General features: G+C 40.6%; 5 protein-coding genes across 5 annotated transcripts; all 5 read right to left on the bottom strand.

Moving 5' to 3' along the window:
• Nucleotides 1-4,689: 4,689 nt before the first annotated feature.
• Nucleotides 4,690-6,890, bottom strand: BDW74DRAFT_177618 (uncharacterized protein; the record flags this gene model as incomplete). Its single annotated transcript, XM_073728942.1, has 2 exons — nt 4,690-4,743; nt 5,994-6,890. 2 exons carry the CDS (start codon nt 6,888-6,890, stop codon nt 4,690-4,692), a joined length of 951 nt encoding a protein of 316 aa, XP_073584649.1.
• A 2,610-nt stretch (nt 6,891-9,500) lies between these two features.
• BDW74DRAFT_167565 (5'-methylthioadenosine/S-adenosylhomocysteine nucleosidase family protein) lies at nt 9,501-10,523 on the bottom strand (the record flags this gene model as incomplete). The annotated part of the gene is made up of 1 exon (XM_073726706.1): nt 9,501-10,523. One exon carries the CDS (start codon nt 10,521-10,523, stop codon nt 9,501-9,503), a length of 1,023 nt encoding a protein of 340 aa, XP_073584648.1.
• A 3,532-nt stretch (nt 10,524-14,055) lies between these two features.
• On the bottom strand, nt 14,056-15,281 carry BDW74DRAFT_152285 (putative short-chain dehydrogenase). Its single transcript, XM_073724339.1, has 2 exons — nt 14,239-15,281; nt 14,056-14,165 (listed from the first exon to the last, which is right to left on the bottom strand). Exons 1-2 carry the CDS (start codon nt 15,153-15,155, stop codon nt 14,102-14,104), a joined length of 981 nt encoding a protein of 326 aa, XP_073584647.1. The 5' UTR covers nt 15,156-15,281; the 3' UTR covers nt 14,056-14,101.
• Nucleotides 15,282-15,874: 593 nt separating this feature from the next.
• Nucleotides 15,875-16,136, bottom strand: BDW74DRAFT_177615 (uncharacterized protein; the record flags this gene model as incomplete). Its single annotated transcript, XM_073728941.1, has 2 exons — nt 15,875-15,960; nt 16,022-16,136. The coding sequence occupies 2 exons, from the start codon at nt 16,134-16,136 to the stop codon at nt 15,875-15,877; spliced, it is 201 nt and encodes a 66-aa protein (XP_073584646.1).
• A 45-nt stretch (nt 16,137-16,181) lies between these two features.
• On the bottom strand, nt 16,182-18,939 carry BDW74DRAFT_177614 (polyketide synthase dehydratase-domain-containing protein; the record flags this gene model as incomplete). Its single annotated transcript, XM_073728940.1, has 4 exons — nt 16,182-16,804; nt 16,859-17,780; nt 17,829-18,659; nt 18,910-18,939. 4 exons carry the CDS (start codon nt 18,937-18,939, stop codon nt 16,182-16,184), a joined length of 2,406 nt encoding a protein of 801 aa, XP_073584645.1.
• Between the last annotated feature and the right edge of the window lie 1,132 nt (nt 18,940-20,071).

The raw sequence follows: 20,071 nt of genomic DNA, 5'->3' as shown, positions 1-20,071 counted from the left end.
CTGGGGCCTGCCATGGTAATTAAGGCCGTGGGTTAATAGTTTCCAGGGCCTGTAGTTAGGCTAGATTTATTATTTTTATAATTTTTACTAGGGGAAATTAGGCCCTAGTCCTTATATAGTTATTATGTATCTTAGCCTATTTTACTATATTATGGCCCGGGTAATCCTTTAGCAGCGTGCTAAGGCAAGCTGCTACTAGCTAAGCGTGTTATTTAAGTTATAAGTAGGTTAATAATATATAGGATTTTATTTTTAAAGCCGTGGTTAATATTATTTTAAAAATAAAAAAAATATAGATTAGGGCTACTTGCTAGACTATTCCTAGTATTTTTAGGTATATTTTATTTTTTAAGAAATTATGCTAAACTATAAAAGTATAATTTATAATAAATATTACATAGGCTTAGTAAAATTATCTTATTTACTTTAAGTAAAGATATCTTAGGCCTTCTAGTATAATATTAACCTGGGTTATTTATTTAATTACTTATTATACTTATTTTTTTTATTATAATTTTTTATTAAATAACACGCCTAGTAGCTTTGCAGTATTAACCAGCTTAATTATATTTTTATTTATAATAATTTATCTTACTTTATATTACCTCTTAAACCTTGTAAAATATATAAGCTTAGTTTTTTTTTATAATAAATAAAGACCCTGTTTATCACGCCTATAATTTTATATAGGGGATATTTTTTTTCTAAATTTTTTTAATATTCTCTTTTACAGAGGGACCCGCTTGCTATTAAAAATAGTTATTAATAAAGGCTAATAATTTACTGTTATAATTAACTAGTTAATTAATAAGGTTAGAGTTAAAAAATTTAAATAAAATAAAAAATAGCAGGGATTCTTAAGCAAGGCCTGTATTTTTTAAAGGGGTAACCTTTATTTAAAAGTTATTAAAGGTAATACTAGCGTGTTAATTATTTATAAAAGTTATTAATTTATTAACATGCCCTAGTTAGGATCCCTTTAGCTAGCAAGCAGGTATTAAGACTTACTTTATTTACCTTATTAAAGGCTTCTTTAAGATTAAATATAATTAGTATTATTACTTTTAATTATAGCCAGGCTTAATTAATAGTATTTTTAAGTATTAAAAATACTTATTTTATATTATACCCTAACCTACCTTTAAATTATATATTTAAAAAAAGCTTATAGGTTTTAGCCTAAAATAATAATTTTTAAGCTATTACTACTTTTAGTATCTTCCCTAGTATATTTAGGAGTAAGATAAGTTAGTATACTTTAGGTATAAAGTAGTCTAGTTTACCAGGCTTTTTTAATACTATAATTTAAACCTATTTTTATTAGTCTGGGTAGTACCCTAGCTTTATTAATTTAGTAAAAAATAAATAATAATCATTTAAAGGTATGCCTACAGGTATTTTTAAACTAGGGTTAGGATTTTATCCTCTCCCGGGGCTATTATTTTTTTAATAGTCTTAATTAATTTATATACCTTTTACTTAGTAATTAGCTCCCATGTAATTTCTTTTAAAGGTAATATAATATTTTCTTTTTTTACTTTGCCTATCTTAAGAAAAAAGGTTTTCTAGAAAAGGTTAGCTTTAATATTATTTTTAGTTACTTTTTTTAATCTTGCTTTAAGTGTAGGGATGTTTTAGTATACAAATTATTATAAATCGCGTGAACGCATGTATATTACTACTTTTTATAGGTAACCTTCCTAGGCCTTGCCTAGGAATTTCTTTTAATAATTAACTTTTATTTTTTTAATAATTTTAGTTTATTCCTGGTATTTTTAGCGTGTATTTATAAAAAGGGATAATATAATAAGATAATTAATACCTAGGGTAGCATAGCTTCTTTACTATCTTTTTTATATATAGTTTATAATAACCTGTTAGGTTTTAAGCTTCGGGGTAAACCATTATTTTAAGTAGGGTAATAGCCTTTAAAGTAGGATATATTAATTAATTATAATTACTATTATATTAACCAGCCGCTTAACTTTATAATTAAGATTTATTATAAAGTAAATTATATAAAGTTAGCCTAGTTATTCTAGTAATTTATAGCTAATTTTAGGCCAGTTAGCTTAGTTATATACTCTCTTAGGTTTTAGGTTTTTATTATACTTTAATTAAAGATTTTATTTAAAGTAGGTTCTTTAATAGTCTAATTTATAGTTATTATAATAAAAATAATATTTAAGTAGTATTATTAGTTTATTTATAAATATTAGGTTAAGAATAAATATCTTTTTTAGGTAGCTTAAAAATTAATAAGTTAGTATACCTAGGGATAGGCATTATTATAATCAATATATCTAATAAAAGTTCACCAGCTCTTCTGCTTGCGCGGTGAAAATATGGTTTATTAAATAATAGCTTTATGCTAGGTGGTGTTAGTTAAAGTCTCCTGCTAGGATTAGCCTTATGGGTCTGTTAGTAGCCTGGGTATATTATTAAATACAGGTTTAAATCTCCTTTAGTGCCAGTTTGGCAGAGGTGGTATATATTACTTAGTAAATATTTAATAATAAAATATAAACTAAGAAAATAAGGTATTATACCTTTAAAGTTTATAGCTTAACTACTACTAAATTTAGATAATTATAATATATTTAATAATGTGAAAAGGTTAAGATTCTTTAATTTATATAAAAAATATTATAAAATTAGGTAGTTTTCTTTATATTTAAGTATATTAGTTAGTAAAGGCGCCAGGCGCTATAGCTAATATAAGTATAATATATTATAATAGGGGGTTCTTAAATTAGGAGTAAATTTAAACTTTAGCTTTAATTATTAATAAGGGTTTATATTCCTGCTCTAAATTTTTAAATATTTAATTATAAAAGGTAAAAATATAATAATATTATTAAGCAAAGCCTAGGTTAGCAGGTAATTAGCATTCTTAATTTATTATAAGATATTTACCTTTATAATTTATATATTATGGCTATTTACCTGGCAGGCAGTGGCATTAGTTATATTATTTATTATAATAATTATATTTAACCTATTTTTTATATAACCAAGCTAAATAGCTAAAGTGCTAGCAGTAATAGTATTACTTTAGTTTAACCCTATAGGGCTTTATACTTTTAATCTATCTCTAGCCTATTAAAAGTTTATCCTAAAATACTAATCTTACTATTTTTAGCGTGTTAAACTAGATGCCTAGGGATGCAGATTATCCTAATAACCAGTTTTTTTTAGTCATGTAATATCTTTAATTTTAACTCTCTTTTTTTAAATTATTTTTTATTAAAATCTTCTAAACTCCCTGCTCCTTATTTTAGTTAAGGTTAAATTTTTTTATTAGTACTTAGTAAATAATAATATTAAACCAGGGTTTTATTAATTTAGTCTTATTTTTAAGTTTATAAAGCTATATTATATTATTTTAAGCTATTTTAGCTAACTATATATTTTTAAACTTAATAATATATCCTATTTTAGTTATGCTAATCCCTGCCACCTGCATGTTTTTAGTGGTATTTATACTTAATAATGCTAATTAAATCTTCGCGTTAGCCATGTTTATAAGTAAATATCTTTAAAATTTACTATTTTTATTATTATTTATTTTAGGTATATATTAAGTGCTAATCTTAATATAATTAAGTTTTTTTAGGGTTAATTAGGTTGCATAATTAGATTTTATTTATATATAATAATTATAACCTTAGCCCATGTTTTTACAGTAGCCCTTGTTATTAAGATAGCTTTAAGTTATTTTTAAAAAAATTTAATTTATTTTTATAATTTTATATTCTAAGTTTTAAGCACCTGTTAGTTAGCCTTAATTTTTTTAATAATATTTAATTAATTAGTAATAACTTTTATTAAGTTCTTAATTAGGTATTAAAGTTCCTAGGTAGTAACATGTTTATTACTTTTTTTAAAAGTTATAATTTTAAAAAATTTTATTATATTATCTTTTAGGCTTATATAATTTTAAAATTATTTTTTTTTATAAGTTAACTTGCTTAATAAATTTTTTTTTATTTTTTTTTAAATATAAATAGCTTTATTACCTTTAACATGTTTTATTAAGATATGGCACCCCTTATTAATAAAACTACTATTAGGCCGCTTTTAGCTCCTGTTTAGGGGTTTAAGTAGTAATTTAACCACGTGCTTTATAAATTCCTTTTTAATTCTCTAATTCTCTTCTTTTAGTACAGTCCGTCAAGATCCAAGGGCTCCAGTTTGTACAGACTCCGAGGTCGTATACTACAGTCTTTCTCGAAATCGCCTTCACCAACAAACATATGATGATTCTCTTCCCGCCCCACTGCCAAGTCCTTAGCGTGAGTATTTCATTGAGCCACCAAATAATTTAGGAAGAATAAATAGGAATGTTACTTTCAGCGGAGGATTTTATGTAGTGTGACTCTTCTACAAGGTCGTTCAGCACCAAAGGTGGCGAGTGATGCCAGAGATTCAGACGCCCATGCGCATCTTCGAATGGCCAGGACCCAGTGCCTTCTCATAGCCTGCCGGTGCTCGCTAATACATCTTCTCTGCTTCTTTAAGCTTGCCCTGATTCCAGAAGAGAATCCCAGGATTGTTGACTGTACAGTCGTTCTCGAAATCGCCTTCACCAATAAAAACAAGACGTTTGATGCCCACTACCAAGAACTTAGCACGAGTGGTTCATTGAGCCGCCAGCACTCAACTGTGAGCCTCTGTACGTTTTACGTCCTACGAAACATAGTGGTACGCCCTGGTCGAATGGGAAACAGCGGCAAACAAGCTCTGAGATTATCAGAACCAACGAAACGAGCTTTAGCAGACAGTCCTCTTACTGCACCCCTGGTACACATTGTGCCGGCGACTACATTTCATCATATTCAAAACCTGCCTATCAGGCCCATTGAATACCGTACTAGCTAGGAATACTGATCGAATACTAGGGATTATTTTGAAGGTAAAGAGCGTGATGAATTCTTCTAGTTCTAAGAATGCTTTGGAGTTTTTATAGGTAAAAGCAAAGGTACTGTAAATAACATTCATAGCCAAATTTGTTTACCATTTGGAGGTTTGGATACATCCAAACCTGTTCGGCTTATGACTTTGGTAGTTGGAGGCCTTGAATTACTAAGAATTCTCTGCCTCAGGTGACACTGCCAAACCGCAAAAGGCGAGTCCTCATGAGATACTTCTAAGGACGATCTATATCTACCCCTCGGATCGAAACTTCCTGCATTCTCCTGAAAGGGCACAGGCAACCATTGACGGAGAGGTTGTACAGATGAACAATCTTTTTGGCCGGCCAATTATATGGAAATGGCGAGCAGTTTGCCTAATTTCATTGGCTATAAAGTAATATAGGATGGCCCAGGCCGCTAGCTCAATTGGGCGATAAAGGAGGTGTTGGCTCGACAACAAACACGGAATATTTGCTCAAGAGACACTCCAATTGGAGCTAGGAGAACCTCCGCTCTGCCGGCAGCTCAGGAATACATGCAAAAGGAAGAGAAAAAAAAGAAAGAGAACACAATGCCCCATTTTATATTGTGCCGGTCATACATACAGGGAAGCCCGAAAAATTAGTCAGTGCCACGTTGTCTTTTAAAACCAGGTAGCTTTCTCAGTAGCCCCAAAACCACCCGGGTCCTCTTGCGCACGTGGTTCTTGTCCTGATTTCCCGAGCTGATGTTTGTTGTCATGACATTGTCCTTAAGAGACACAGAGTCTATACTAGGTTGTGTGATGCCCGTTGATCTCGTTGACTGGCCCTCATCGGACACAATCGTGGAGGACCCAGTGTTCCCAGAGCTGCTGTCCATTTCACCATGCAAGGGTGACTGCCTCCTTACTCTCCTGTTGTCTTTATTCTCTTCTTTGACCCTACCCATGAAGGACAGATGTCCAAAAACTACTGCACCTTTCTCTTCAAGTTGATTCACATCGACCGGCGCCAAATGCTTCGGAATAATACTTGATCTCCAAGAGGCTTTTGGCAGTAGGTATTGCACTGGGTTTATATGGCAATCCGTACCAACCCTCCGATCCTTAAGACATCCACAAGTTTTGAATGGGTTGGTCTCCGAAGTCCAGACGATCTTGCCCGTAAGCTCACCAAGGCATAGGCCAGGCTCATTTCGAAGAAGCCTTTTTTCGTACAGCATCTTGATGGTAGATACCGACGCTGTCAAATACTCCTTGTGAATAGGGATAGACTTCCAGCCACAGCAGACAGCGTTAAGGTCGTTGGGCTGAATCAGGTCGCCGAATCCGTTTCCAAAAATAGTGATGGCCTCCAAAGAAGGTATGAAGTCAACCCACCCAGGTCCCAAAGAACTCGGATACTTCATCCTTGTATGAATAGGACCTAGAGGGGAGATGACATCCAGGACGTCAAACCCGGCTATTCCTTTCTGGGGCTTGAGCGTCTGGGATATTCTGATGCCATCTTGCGAGGACGCTTTTGCCTGCGAATCAAAAAGAATATCAAGGGATTGCATTATTTTGCTGACTCTCTCCCTTATGGTCGCGTATTGAATGATGGGATCCCCAGGATTCTTGACATAGAGTTTCAATTCCAGGTTTTGTGGGTGCTTTAGTGTCTTTAAAGCCGCTATTCGCCCTGAGGAATCCTCCCAAGTGTCCTTCAATTCCCGTATATCGAAGACCCAATCGTAGGTGGATTCTGGATCGTTCTCGTCTAGGTATATGGACACCCGAAGAAGGTGTAATAGTGCAGAAGCACCATCGACCAGCCACGCACGGTGTTCTGATACATCATAAAAGATAACAGCTTGATCACTAATCCATTTGAGGAATGTGGGGTAGTCATCTTGTCGTTTGAGCAAGACTGGTTGGTTTCGCTTGTTTAGGCCAATGTTTAGGCCGGCAACTACTTCAGAGCCTGCTTCAATGTACAATCGGTCGATAACCATGGTTGGCGGAGGCTTTGGTAAACCGCATCCTGAAATCGCTTTCCGTGCCGACGAATGCCCTATCGTGAATTCTTGAGCTTGACGTTGGATAAAGGATTTCTATGATGCTTACCGCAGAAATCAGTTATATTCGAACACCAGCCCACAATGTGACGAGTCTGCTCAAGAGAACGAAGAGAGTGATGTTCAAATACCGTGCTTTTCACGGTTTCCAAGCGAGGGTCGATATAGGAGATACGCTCGTCGGGCAATTTGCTGAGGAAAAGGTGCCATACAGTAATGCTGTCGGTAGCTGAGGTTGCCACCAGCAGTGAGCTAAATCCCTTGATCATTATTCTCTCACCCCACTGTACAACCTGTTGAGAGTGAACTAGATAAGCCATGGTACCTAGCGAAATTTCTAGGCTAGTATTTGCAATAGGCCTGAGAGGGATTGGGTATCCCCCAATCATACTTATGTTGGAGAATAGAGATCTCCAACAGAAACCACCAGAGTTGCTCTCCGTACTCCTTTCTTCAACGTCCAATACGATTTGACATGTTCCTGTAACGGCGACACCTAAACTTCTTTTGTGCTGAGCCCTGGCATCAAGATTCCTTACCCGAGGGTAGCAGATCACAATGCCTTGACTGCTCGGTGGAGTTTGTGAGCCAGAGATTAGCCATCCAATTTGCTCGGCAATTTCGGCCACGAGGTATAGGCTTCCGGTAACGGAGATAAAACATTGAGATGAAGACTGAATAAATGCGCGAATCTTCGCATCTCTTGGTCCAGGTAAGTGGTCTATTGCGAGATGGATCAGCAGTAAAATCGAATAGACATCTAGGTTGAAACTCACATATGACTTCTTCAGCTTGAGGAGTATTAAGAAGTTGCCTTATCATCTTGATAGTGTGCTCTCCTGAAACGGGCCAAGTTTGCTGAAAGTATTCAATTACTGTTGTTGCCTGGGCTTCGCTTGGAACCCCTGTGACGCAAAGAACTCTCTCCGGAAATGTATCTGATGAGCTAAATTCAAGATCATCAAAATGGCTCATCAATCTCCAATCAAGCTCAATTTCGATTGTTACCAATGACCCCCTCCGGCGACTCAGTTGATGTAGCGGCTCTAGTATTTTAAATTTTTTCCAGACTGTCCTCCCAAGTTCAGAAACTATAGCGAACTCATTTGATGGCAGCTGCCCGTGCTGGCGTAACTTTAGCAAAAGCCATTGATAAGCGTCCGACTTTCGGATGAACTTTTCGTAGTCCGACAACTTAAGAAGAAAGGAATCTTTGATGTGCTCAGTGGGATGGTTATCAATGCCATTTTCCTCTTCAGTAGGGGTAGAGCCATCAACACCATTGATCCAGTCTGAGACTAGATCCCGAGGCTTCTTGAACGGTGGTGACCTTGGCAATTCGTCTTCTTCTCCATCAGCTTGATCTTCACCGGAGACTAAACAGTCTATTATCTCGCTAGGAAACGGGCATTTATTAGTACTTTGAGCCAAGAGGAATATAAGTCATTAACCTTACGTTTGTTTTTGGCGAAGAGTGGCGGCTGCTTCCCATTCAAATGGACTTGAAGATTCTCCATGTAATTTCCAAGCGAATGCTTTCATGATGGTGTTCAAGTATGACGAATCAATATTCGACAAATTTGACTGCTCCGAATCGCATTCCAGATCATGTTGGAGTTGGGCGGCAAAGGCTCGCATGAAGCTGAGTTTCTGGATATCAGGGTTTGAATCGACCGAGTACGTAGTTTCTATATCAGAGTCGTCCGTGCCATAGTGCTCATATTTCAGATTGTGACCAGAGTTTTCCTGTGCGCTGAGAGTCTCGTTTCTTGTGCTTGAGTCACACGGTGTGTCGAGTGGTGAATCAGTAGGGCCACGAAACAAAGGTATCGCCGTCGCCGAGGTTCGACCATGGAAAACATTTCCAATTGATGATAAAGTTTGTCCCGTTTTCTCACTTTCATCGAAGATAGTAGAGAGAAGTGGACTTTCAAGGCTGTGCTCATCAAAGTTACATTCATGGAGCTGAGCTGAACTAGGTCCAGCAGCCTTGTCAGTCTTCTTATTGGCATTTGTAGGGTTTGATTCCATCAACCTTGGGACATAGTCCTCAAGATCTGCGTCAAACTCTGCCTCATCGTATACCTTTGCAGAACGGAAGCGGTTTGGACAATCGCGCTGGGTATGGCCGCTCTTATGACCTAGAGATACATATTAGCGACGAACATAATGCGAGGTATGTCTACATTTACATCTTGCACAGTTCAACTGGCAGTTGTACTCGTAGTGACGGCCGTCGCCACAGTTGAAGCATTCGTTGTTCTTTATACGAGATATGAGAATGCTGTTCCATCGCTCTTTACCATTATCTGCGTGGTCATTCTCATCGTCAGATCCGTGCTTAAAGTTGTTTCGACAATCACGCTGGGTATGGCGGCGGCCCCGACCTACTCATGCATTAGTGACGCATATTATATGGGCTGGTTGTCTATACATCTTCCGCAGTCAAAAAAGCACGTATCCTCGTAGTGACCGCTGCGTCCACAGTTGAAGCATTGGTTGTTCATTCTTCGAAAGCTAAGAGCGCGGATCCATTTCCATTCCCTTTCAGAAGACTGTGTATTCATTAATGTCAAAAAGCTCGTCTTGGGTATCCTTCGTGAAAACGGAGTTGGAGGGCAAGTATTCCAAGAGAGCTTTAGCAGTTGCAGCTCCAGTTGCTGCTGCATACGCTTGCCAGGCTTTAGTTTTGTGGCTATCTGCATAGTCGCACACCCCCTTGATAATAATGCATGATATCATGTCCCACACCCCAACACCCCCTGTTTCGAAACCAATAACGCCGTCTGACTTGACTAGACGATCACGATGTTCACCTGATTTCATCACCATATCAGCGGATGCGACTGTCCCGATGTGAACCCTAGGGCCTCTGTTTTCTGTGCTGGGCCGACGGCGACATACCCTGCCCAGATCACAGCCTAGACGAATACAGGTTGAGTTGACAGCTGCCTTGTAGCTATCCTCGGACTTGTGTTGATATGAGGCTTCGAAGAGGATGTCATCAACAGTAGTAGGGCGTTGCCAATCGGGTAGTGATTCCTGGAGTGTTTTTAAATGCCATGACAACCTCTCTTGAAAATCGCTGCGAGATCGCCTTGCCTGGAGACTGGCCAGTATTGCATGGATTGCCTGGTTTGGTCTTCGAAGCGTGTTTTTCACATCTGTTTTCTTTTCAAAGCCGCTAGGGTACTGCCTGCCAAAGTTGTATTGAACAATGGAGTCACTGATTATAACATCCCCTAGAAATATCTCGCCGCCTGATAATGGATATGGTGCACCTCCGCAGATCCCAACAACCAGCGCCACTTTAACCCTTCTATAGCTGATTTTCAACCTTAATGCCACGCTGGCTGCGCTACAATTTCCCATACCAGGCATATAGCATAGGATTACATTATGGTTTCCAATCCTTCCATAAACGTATGCATTGTTATCGCCTGGCTGCTTCTTGTAGTATTCGCCCAACCGGTCGTAGGTCTCGTCGAAAAGGTCTTCGACTGCCTTTCCTTCAAGGGGCAGTACGCAGATGATCGCGATCGTAAATTCGTTTTGACTGGGTGGGCGCATTTGGGCAAGTGATAGCCACAAATTTAAGAGGTTTAAGAGAAGAAATAGTCAGCTTTGGTGTCTTGAACAAAGCGACAGCTGTTGCTGAGAGCTAAAGCAGAGAGACACTTGTCCAGCTGGACTAGATTACCTTAAGCCTCACGACAAGTCTCGTGACGTATCCTCGCCAACCAGATATCTGCATTAGCCGCCCGCAGAGGGGCAATCACAAAAGGACGAGCAACCTAGCTCTGCGATCAAGATAGAACTTCACATCCATCATGAAACAACTTGTCGCTCTAGTCTTTCCAATATCAAAGTAGAAAAGGCACCAAGTGCCGAGTTTTCAGAAGGAGGGCAACATGAAGGAGGGAAAGAAATGGCACTTCGCCAGTTGCCAACATGTGACCGACATTATCCAGCCTAACTCTCGGCCCGGGTGAGATTGCCAAGCACGAAACTACCCAACCCAAAAACGCGCAGCTTTGCTTCAACCACAACAGACGTTTGGAGAGGATGCGCAAAGCTTCATCTTAAAATTCAATTCAGCTAACCTCTCCAAATATGGATGTTCGTAACAACCAGATGAAGTCATATATGATAAATTTGTTCGCGTGGATTAGAATGCTTCTTACTGAACCTTGATATAAGCAACGTGCCATTTAAAGAGCAAGAGGCTTAATAAAGTCCTCCAAGACTCGTGCTCTGATCTACAATTCGAGCCGGCAGATCCATGGAGGTAAGAACCATTCCCATCCTGGTCTAACCAGTGGCTGAAGTTGGTATCCCGTTTCACGAAAGCGTCTCGTTTGGCCAATTAGGGACCAGTGGGGTGAGATGTGCCCTGCATCTCCTTTACATAAACTTGCACAAGGCCGGATAACCGTGCACAATGGCAGAGCGCCATGGAAAACCATGGAAACCCCACCGCCATGCAATCCTCAGTCCCGGTTCCTGGCCGTTGTGCCATGCAGCATCAATGGTCTCAACTCATATTCCACTGAGTTGATTCAATTGGAACTCCTAGGACTTTGAATTGTGAACAATATATTGTAATGCTCTAAGGATCAGAAACCTGAATTTTAAGAAGAATGCAAGAGCAACTACCTGTGGACTCTTTTACATGGGCTTTTTCTTAAGTCGCCTCTAAGAGTGTTCAGTGGTGAATCCTGTGTAGCCGGGATAATAGTCTGTGATAATAGTGTTATAGTCCAGTAAATCTCTTTTAGCTTGGAAGGAAACGTACAGAGGCCCTCATTTAAATGCTGGTGGCTCAATAAACACCTCGCGCTAAGGTCTTGGTAGTGGGGCTCACAAACAACTGTCTCATGTTTGTTGGTGAAGGTGATTTCGAGAAGCACTGTACCACAGCACTGCAGGCCCTTGCTACTGCATGGAACAAGTCAGGACAGAGGATTATTAAAGCCATCCGCTAGTCAGCAAGCGAGCTAAAGGCGCGTGGAATCCCGCTTTGCCTTTAATAGGTGCCGGGACACTATAGGGACCCAGGGAACAAGATAGCTAATAAACTAGCTAAAAAAGTAATAGGACTAGATAATATACATCTTTTTAAATACCTTTTCTTACAAGAGAATAAATTTATATGCAAAAGAATTTAAAAAGAGTAGGAACAGGAATAAAGAATATTTAAGAAAAATAGCTACTTATATTAAATTAGTAAAAACCTATCTTTAATTTATACCCGGAGAATATATAGCTTTCTTCCCTAAAATTAAGCCTACCTGCTTATCTAACTCCGAACTGGCCATTCCTGGCTAGTAATATATAGTAAATTATATAAGTTTAGAAAAGATAATAAGTATAAATATAAAGCTATAAAAATAGTTATTTATGTCTTAATTAACTACCTAAAACTAAAGGATTTATAATAAAAGCTATAAAAAAAGATAGGGACTATATTTAATAATATTTTAGGCATGCTAAAAGAAGGATCTCTAGGTAAAAAAGGTAAGCAAGATAATATATAAAATAATAGTATTTTAGGTATAGTACTAGACTTTATAAAGATATTATAAAGGTTTTATAACCGCGTGCTATAGGGCTGTTAAATAAAACACCAGGTATTAGTTATTATAGGCTATAATAAGGCTTTAAATTTATTAAAAAGTAATAATTTACTATATATAAATATATATAAGGACTAGATAGTGGTATCCTGCATATTACTTAGGCAAGGGGTCAGGGTATGAATTCATCATCATCATCATCACTGTACCACAGGTATATGTGGTGTAATTAATTAAGAAGGGTTTAAAGGCATTTTTAGGGTTTATTATTACTGAAGTGGTATAAAAATAATAAAGGCATTAGAGAACTTTTAAAATAACTAAAGTCTTAATAATATCTTTTTTACACTTTAGAGCCATAATAATAGTGAAATAAAAAAAATTAATAATAAAATTAAGATAAAGACACTTGCGAAGTAAACAAAAATAAGATATATTTATTTTAAAAAGAATATAAAAAAGAAAAGAAAAAAGAAAAGAAAAGGGGTTAAAAAAATTATTATTTTATGTTTAACTACCTGCATAAAAATTATTACTATAATAATAATTTTTAAACCTAAATATAACCTAATTAAGATAATAATAATCCTTGGCCGGATTATATTTAAATTATTTTTTTATATTACTTATAATTAAAGTAATAATGCATGATACTATTTAAATAATCTTAATATAAGACTTAAATACTAACAAGGTAACACTAGATAAATCCCCTGTAAATAAAAATTACTATAAATATTTTAATTTTAAGCATAAAACTATAAAGTATTAAAATAAAAGTAAAATAAATTTAATAAAAAATATAAAAAAGCTAATACAGAATCCTTAATATTATTTATAAATTAAGGTTAATTTTTTTAGGAGCAGGCAGAATTATTAGCCTTAGGTAATAAAAAAGGTTTAATAATATAAAAAAAATAAAATATAGTAATATTATAACTAATTTTCCTTATATATCTAAGACTAACCCTTAGCATAGCTTAGTTAGCCAAGAGTTAGTCTTTATGATATGTAACCTAGAGATTAACCACCATTTCACCCCCTTTTCCCTAGTGTTCTGCTTTATACCTGGCTCTATATCCTAGGCTGTTATAATTCTAACTCTTTACTTTAAGCTACCTACAGAGAGACACTATGCTACCTAGTTATTTAATTATAAATTTAAAAAGTATTTATCATAAAAATAATCTTAATAAGGGACTATTATACTTTTATAGTTCACCTGTGTATAAGACTATAAAAGGAGATAAACCATTAAAGCGTGAATATTCCTAAATTAGTCCTAATATAATATTAAATAGGGACTAAATTTAACAACAAGAATAACAGCTTTAAGAAATAAAACAGTATATTAAATAATTAAAATAGTAATATTTAGCAAGAGAATTAATACTAAAACACCGCTAATATAAAGAAGGGAGTTTAAAAAAAGAAGGAGAAAGAATTAAGAATAAAAGTGTCCCTAAGTATACTATTAATTTTAGCCTGCAGCAATAATTAAACTAGCTTAGTACTTTAGAATTAAATTTTAAAGGAGCTCCGGGTAAGTATAGGACAGATTAGCAGAGAATCTTAGGCCTCCCAGATTTTCTCCCTAACGCGCACCATGTCCGGATTCGTGACGATCCTACCGGGGCTATATAAACCCATTAGCCTAACCCCAAACCATCTCCAGATGAACCCGATAGAAAAGATATGGTAGTACTCACTCCCTCACAGCCAAATCCTCAACCCATTCCCCCTGACTCTCACCCACCAAAGACACAGCATGAAGTAAAGCCTTACTCCCCTCAGCCACACTCCGTCCAACAACCCGCTGTAGCACCTTGATGACGAACGGAACACCCTCCTCCCGCGACAAAAGATCCGACTTGCAGAAGCCCGGCGCGACGCAGTTCACCACCACCCTCGGCTCCCCGTCTTCATCAAGCGGAACAAGAGCGGCGATTTGTTTCATGATGTAGATGTCAAGCAGCTTTGTCACGGCGTACCGCTCTGTTGCGCCGCCGGCTTGTTGGGATTTCGCCCACTGGTCTCTGTTGTCGAGGGCGAAGAGGATATGCTCCGCATGCCGCTCGGAGAATCTAGCGGTCTTGTGGATGTCGCTCGCGAGGATTGTGAGGTGCGGCTTTAAGGATGAACCATTGTCTGAATCTGATTCTGAGGTCTTGAGGAGAAGAGGTAACAATTCCAACCCCAACAACGCCGTCGAAAGGACATTCACCTGCAGATTGCGCTCCCAGCCGTCCTCTGTGACATTCCACTCAAGACTCGCAATGCCTGCATTTAAAATGATGCTGTCCAGTTTCCCTCCATTGCCAACATACTCACGCGCCTTAGAAACAAAGTGCCGCACACTAGCAAACGACTCCAGATCAAGATGCCAAACAAGCACCTTGCTCATCAACTCCGGGTTTCCATTCGTGATATTGACTTTGGCGGCTTCGCCTTTGTCCACAGAGCGCACGGCGAGTATCACAGTCCCAGCGCCGAGGTTCAGTGCATGCCGGGCGGCTTCGAGGCCTAGACCTGTGTTTGAGCCTGTTATTAGAATGCTTCTATTTCTTATGGTTGAAGCCGGTGGGAGGGTTAGAGGGGTGAAGAGGTGGCTGTAGAGTGCGCCCATGGTTATCGCTATGATGAGTATAAGTATAAGTATAAGTATAAGTATAAGTATAAGTATAAGTATAAGTATAAGTATAAGTATAAGTATAAGTATAAGTATAAGTATAAGTATAAGTATAAGTATAAGCAGATAGTTAAGAATAGGTAATAAATGGTAATGTCTAGAGGACTTAAGCATGGTACTTAGGGCTAGAATTTTATACAGGGTCAACGTGGAAGAACCATTAGCCCGGCGGGCGAACATTCGTCCATAGCAGTTATACATTTCTAAGTTTATAGTGGCCCCTTAGTATCTGCCTAGATATATGAGTCGGACTAATGGTCTGCCCGTCTTATTTCAAATCGGCCGGACATAGCATTATGATACAGTAGCTTACCCCCGCTAAACTCCGGGCGGCCTGAATACGTTTTCTCCATTTACAGCTCTAGACCTAGCTATTACTATATATCAACTGCTTTCTAAACTAGCCAGAAGACAAGCTATGAGAGTATGGGCCTTGGAAGCCGGACCCTAGGACGTGTTTCGGGGTTGAAAAGTGGCGGGTGAAGGGGCCACGAGGTTAGATGCCCTAAACCCTGGGTAATGCATTGCCCATCCGTAATATCATACTATTCATGGCAGCCGTTCATTCATTAGTCTAGATATTTAGATTGAAGGTCTCTAAAGTAAAGATCTATTATTTTGCAAATATCCGAAAACTTGCCCTAATAAAAGCCATTCTACCTTCTTGTACAAGCCTCCACCGCACGCGCAATGGCATCACCCAGCCCCTTCACCTTTGGCGGAATCAACGCACTAATATGGTCTGTTCATTATTAGCTTTGCCCAAATCTCCAAATCAATCTTGGGCCCAAGGAAGAACTCACCAGTATCAACCTCATGAACCGTAATCGCATCAGTACACCCAACAAACTTCTCCCACCCATTCGACCCAAAGTCCTCGCGGGCCGCAAAGAACCAAGATCTGAGCATCATGCCCATGTCCTCTTCATTTATATCTTCCCAAGTCTTGTTATCCGGAAGAAGTCACATGAACGCTTTCATCCCGTTAACGCCCTCGTCGTGCTCATCGGCGTGCTCGCTGTAATTCATCCCCTTGGTAGCCCAAACGATATGCGTCTGGATCGGCTCGAAACCCCGGGGCATTGAAAGCGCCTCATAGGGCACTGCGGCTTCTAGCACAGCCTCCAAATGAATCATCTCAATATCGGTGAGCTTGAATAAGCCGGCATACATAAGCCTCCTATTCATGTTTGTCATTGGACCCTCAGGTAACCTGCCGAGGAACCGATGAGTCCCGAAATTTTGCAGCGCGGGAGGTGGCGCATACATGTCCATCAAGAGCAGGCCGAGGACACGTTCGCCCATCAGGGCGAGCTGGTAGGCTGTTTCGTAGGCCAGGACGCTGCCGAAGAAATATCCGCCAGTGAGGTATGGGCCGTGCGGTCGAACTGTGCGCATTGATGCAATGTATGCTCTCGCCAAGTTGGGGATTGAGAGGTTATATTTTTCAGGGCATTGAGCGAAGGGGGACTCGAGGCAGTAGACTGGGGTCCCGTCAGGGAGAGGAGGAAGGTGCAGGTAGACGGCGACCGATCCGCTGGATTCGGCGACGCAGAAGAGAGGTTTATTCGGCGAATTGGCTTTGCCTTGAAGGAGAACTGCTCTACCGACGCGTTCTTTGACTTATTCTGACAGATCACTTGAGGCAGTAGATGGTGGTGTGAGTATTCCCTCAGATGGGCTGGGCGATCCACTGTCACTTCCTCCCAGTCCTCGTTCGGCATCAGAAATAGTCGGACAGTTGCTGAAGGATGCTGCGGGCAAAGTGACACCGGCGGTATTGTTCGTCTCTGTGATGATGGACATGGCCATGTGCGAGTCAACGCCAAGCACTTCGAACGACTCGGCGGATTTGACTTGGTTGATGTCGACACCCGTGATGGCTGCCACAGCACGGAGGAACGCCGAGTATACTCCTTCAGCCTCTATGTCTGCGGCAGGCGTTGTCTTTGGCTTTTCTGGCGCGGACGAAAGCGTAGCCATCAAGCGGTTAGGGCTAGAGTTGCTCCTGGCTGTGGTTCCCGCGCCGCCGGCGATGACGCAGAAGATCTGGCGGGAGATCTTCTGCAAACAGATCCCTGATATCAAGGCAACAGGCCTTTTGCTCTTCGTAAACAGACAAGTATCACAGAATGTAGCTCCATCCTCACCCTGCGCAGTCACTGTGATATAGCATGTGAGGGGGCTGGACCCAGCTTCAGCTTGCAAGGCATCAAGCACCAGCACCCGGCCGATTGACTTGGCGATATGGAGGTCTTCCTTAGGCTTTTCAAGGTCACAGTTTAGCAGGAACCCTGGTAGGTGTACAAGGGCGTCGATGGTGAATGGATCAAGACTGAAAGAGCCATGCGTTGTTGTGTCCCTCGTGCAAATGCGGATCTTGGACACGGCATCTTGCGCATCTCCATCAATAGTGATATTTTCGAGTAACCTAAACGGCGCGCTGTACTCGACAATGCTGTCGAAGAGCTTGTAGAACAGGGCCCTCGTCAGACTGTAGCATGAATTTTTACTAGGGGTGGCTGTGAGAATGCTGACTTGCAGTTGGACTAGTCGCTGCATCTGGGGCCAGATAGACAGGCTGGCCTTTGGTTACTCGTGCAGTATCACCCGGCATGCCGCGTGCTGTGTAGAGTTTCTGTGGATTGTAGAGGTGATTTGGACCTCAACAGAGCTCGCTTTGGCTTCTACAAGATTAGCGTCGACTCGGATGGCCTGCTCAACATCACTCGATACCGCCAAGGGAGATATCATTTGCAGGTCCGCAAGCTCAACTGCTGCGCCTTTGCTAGCTGCAACAGTCTGAACTGCTCCATATGCCATATCAATGAACAGCGAAGTGGGGCACATGGCAACGTCATCCACGAGATGGCCTTGGATAGCTGCCAGCAGCGACGGTTCTTGGATCTTAGAGGCGAATACCGCCGAGCGCTTATCGGCACCCAAGAACTCAATCTGCTGCAGGCACGTAGTCCCGCTGGATCTGTCGTCACTTAGGGCATCGACAGTTTTCTGTCGCCGATACGGAGTCCAGTACTCGGTTTCCTCGAAGGCATAACTCGGCAGATTGCTTACAAGTGACAAAGACGGAAGATAATCGTCATGAAACCTGCCCCAGTCGACCGTCTGGTGGTGGGTATACGCGGTCACGAGGCACTTGGAGATGATTTCCCAGTCAGGGTGTCCTCGCTTGAGGGATGAGACTGCCACTAGTTGAATATCGGGCAGACACAAGGAGAGCAAGTTCGTGCCCACCGGGTGAGGCCCAAGTTCCACCACCAGTGAGCCATCAGAAATCAGTCTTTGGCTCTGGGCGGTCTTCAAAGCGCCAACAAAATCCACTTGCTGACGGCATTGCCGGACGAGGTAAGATGCATTGAAAATGCCTTCGGATTTGACGACATTTCCAGTCAAGGTTGAGACAACAGGTACCGATGGCCTCTAGAAGGTAACCGTCTTTGCAACCACCTCGAATTTGGGAAGAATAGAGTCCAGCTGGGACGTGTGGAAGGCATACGGAAGTTGCAGTCGAGTCGCTTCAACGCCTTTTCCACCAAGGAGGTCTTGCAATCGTTGAAGATTGTCCGACGGACCACCAACAACTGTCAAATACGGTCCGTTTAGACAGCAGACGAAGTCTCAGTGAATCCAATGCATTGTCTTCCCAAACCAGCACATAATGACTGCTTACTGCAGGCCGGTTAGAGCTATCGTGGTGCATGGTGGTGGTGAAATTGGGTGGAGCGATCCAATCGACATCTGTTATTGATCAGCTCTACGACAAAGAATGATCTACGCCTGGTAGATCTGCACCATCTACAGAGCCTACGCTGCTTCTGGATCTCTCGGACTTACTCCGTGGGATTCTCCTGCAGAGTCGCAATAAGCAGTGGCTGATTCCTGCTCGTACTGCTGGCCCCAATCACTCTCGTTCTCAGTATGCGAGTCATGTGGGTGGCCTAAGAGTAAACACCAACTCTTGGATAACAATAATTCCTTCAGCGATGATGGCATTGATAATAGCTGCAGCTCTTGCAAGGAAATGCTTCCTTCGCGTCCTTCGCGTCAGATCTCCTGCATCGGGAAGAGAAGCCCCCGGCAAGCCGAAGCCTATCACCCTTCTACATGCTGGGAGTGTACAAAGAAACCGATACCGCCAGTTCGAGTCTGCAACGTAAATGGTGTTGACATTAAGATCTGCAGTGATCGTTGTGCCAGACCAGGTCTTACGTCAAGATTCCTGGGAACCTAAAATTGAGGCTGGGTTCTTTCATACGAGATGGACCTTGCAACAATGCATCTCTGCTGCAGGCCCTGCTTCGTGTTGCAGCTTGCGACCTGCATCTATGCCAAGTCACGTAGGCGTGTAACGGGTTCGTACCGGTGTCCTGGTTATCAGGCTGTCAGCTTACGCGCACTCCCAGCCAATAGCCTCACAATTTATAATTATGCATGTGGAGCGGACACAATCCCCCCTCTAGGTCTTTCATACTCGTAGGCACTAGCTACTTGGCCTCGAGGTTCATGAGGCACTAGGTCCTAGATACAAATACTCTTTATGCCCATGGAAAACAGTCCCGGGCTCCGTCCGCCGGCTTCAGCTCGTCTCCACTCCGGCCATATCGCGGAAGATGTGGCGCCTGAAAGAGCAATTATGCTCTTTGTCCCGCTGTCCCGTACACCAAAGTTTATCTACTTCCTAGAATCGAATGACTCAATCAACAATGGAATCCTCTGAAGCTCGGATTGTCTTCAGGGTTGACCCGGCGCGCATTGCCCAGCTTGCAATGCCCCAAGCCCAGGCAACCGGCAAGCCCTTGGCTATTAGAACATCGAGTCATTCGGTATAAGAT

The sequence above is a fragment of the Aspergillus multicolor genome (genome assembly GCF_047715735.1).
Source record: "Aspergillus multicolor strain CBS 133.54 unplaced genomic scaffold BDW74scaffold_10, whole genome shotgun sequence".
In the NCBI taxonomy this organism is placed as follows: Eukaryota; Fungi; Ascomycota; class Eurotiomycetes; order Eurotiales; family Aspergillaceae; genus Aspergillus; species Aspergillus multicolor.
The sequence above is the reverse complement of the archived record's forward strand: the minus strand, read 5'-3'. Positions and strand labels throughout refer to the sequence as shown.

What these genes read in the sequence shown, in the direction of transcription:
- BDW74DRAFT_152285 (XM_073724339.1), bottom strand. Translation starts at nt 15,155, where the DNA reads ATGGGCGCACTCTACAGCCACCTCTTCACCCCTCTAACCCTCCCACCG. An exon ending in GAGGATTTGGCTGTGAGGGA is followed by an intron (nt 14,166 to 14,238) that starts GTGAGTACTACC and finishes GGGTTTATATAG; the next exon opens with CCCCGGTAGGATCGTCACGA.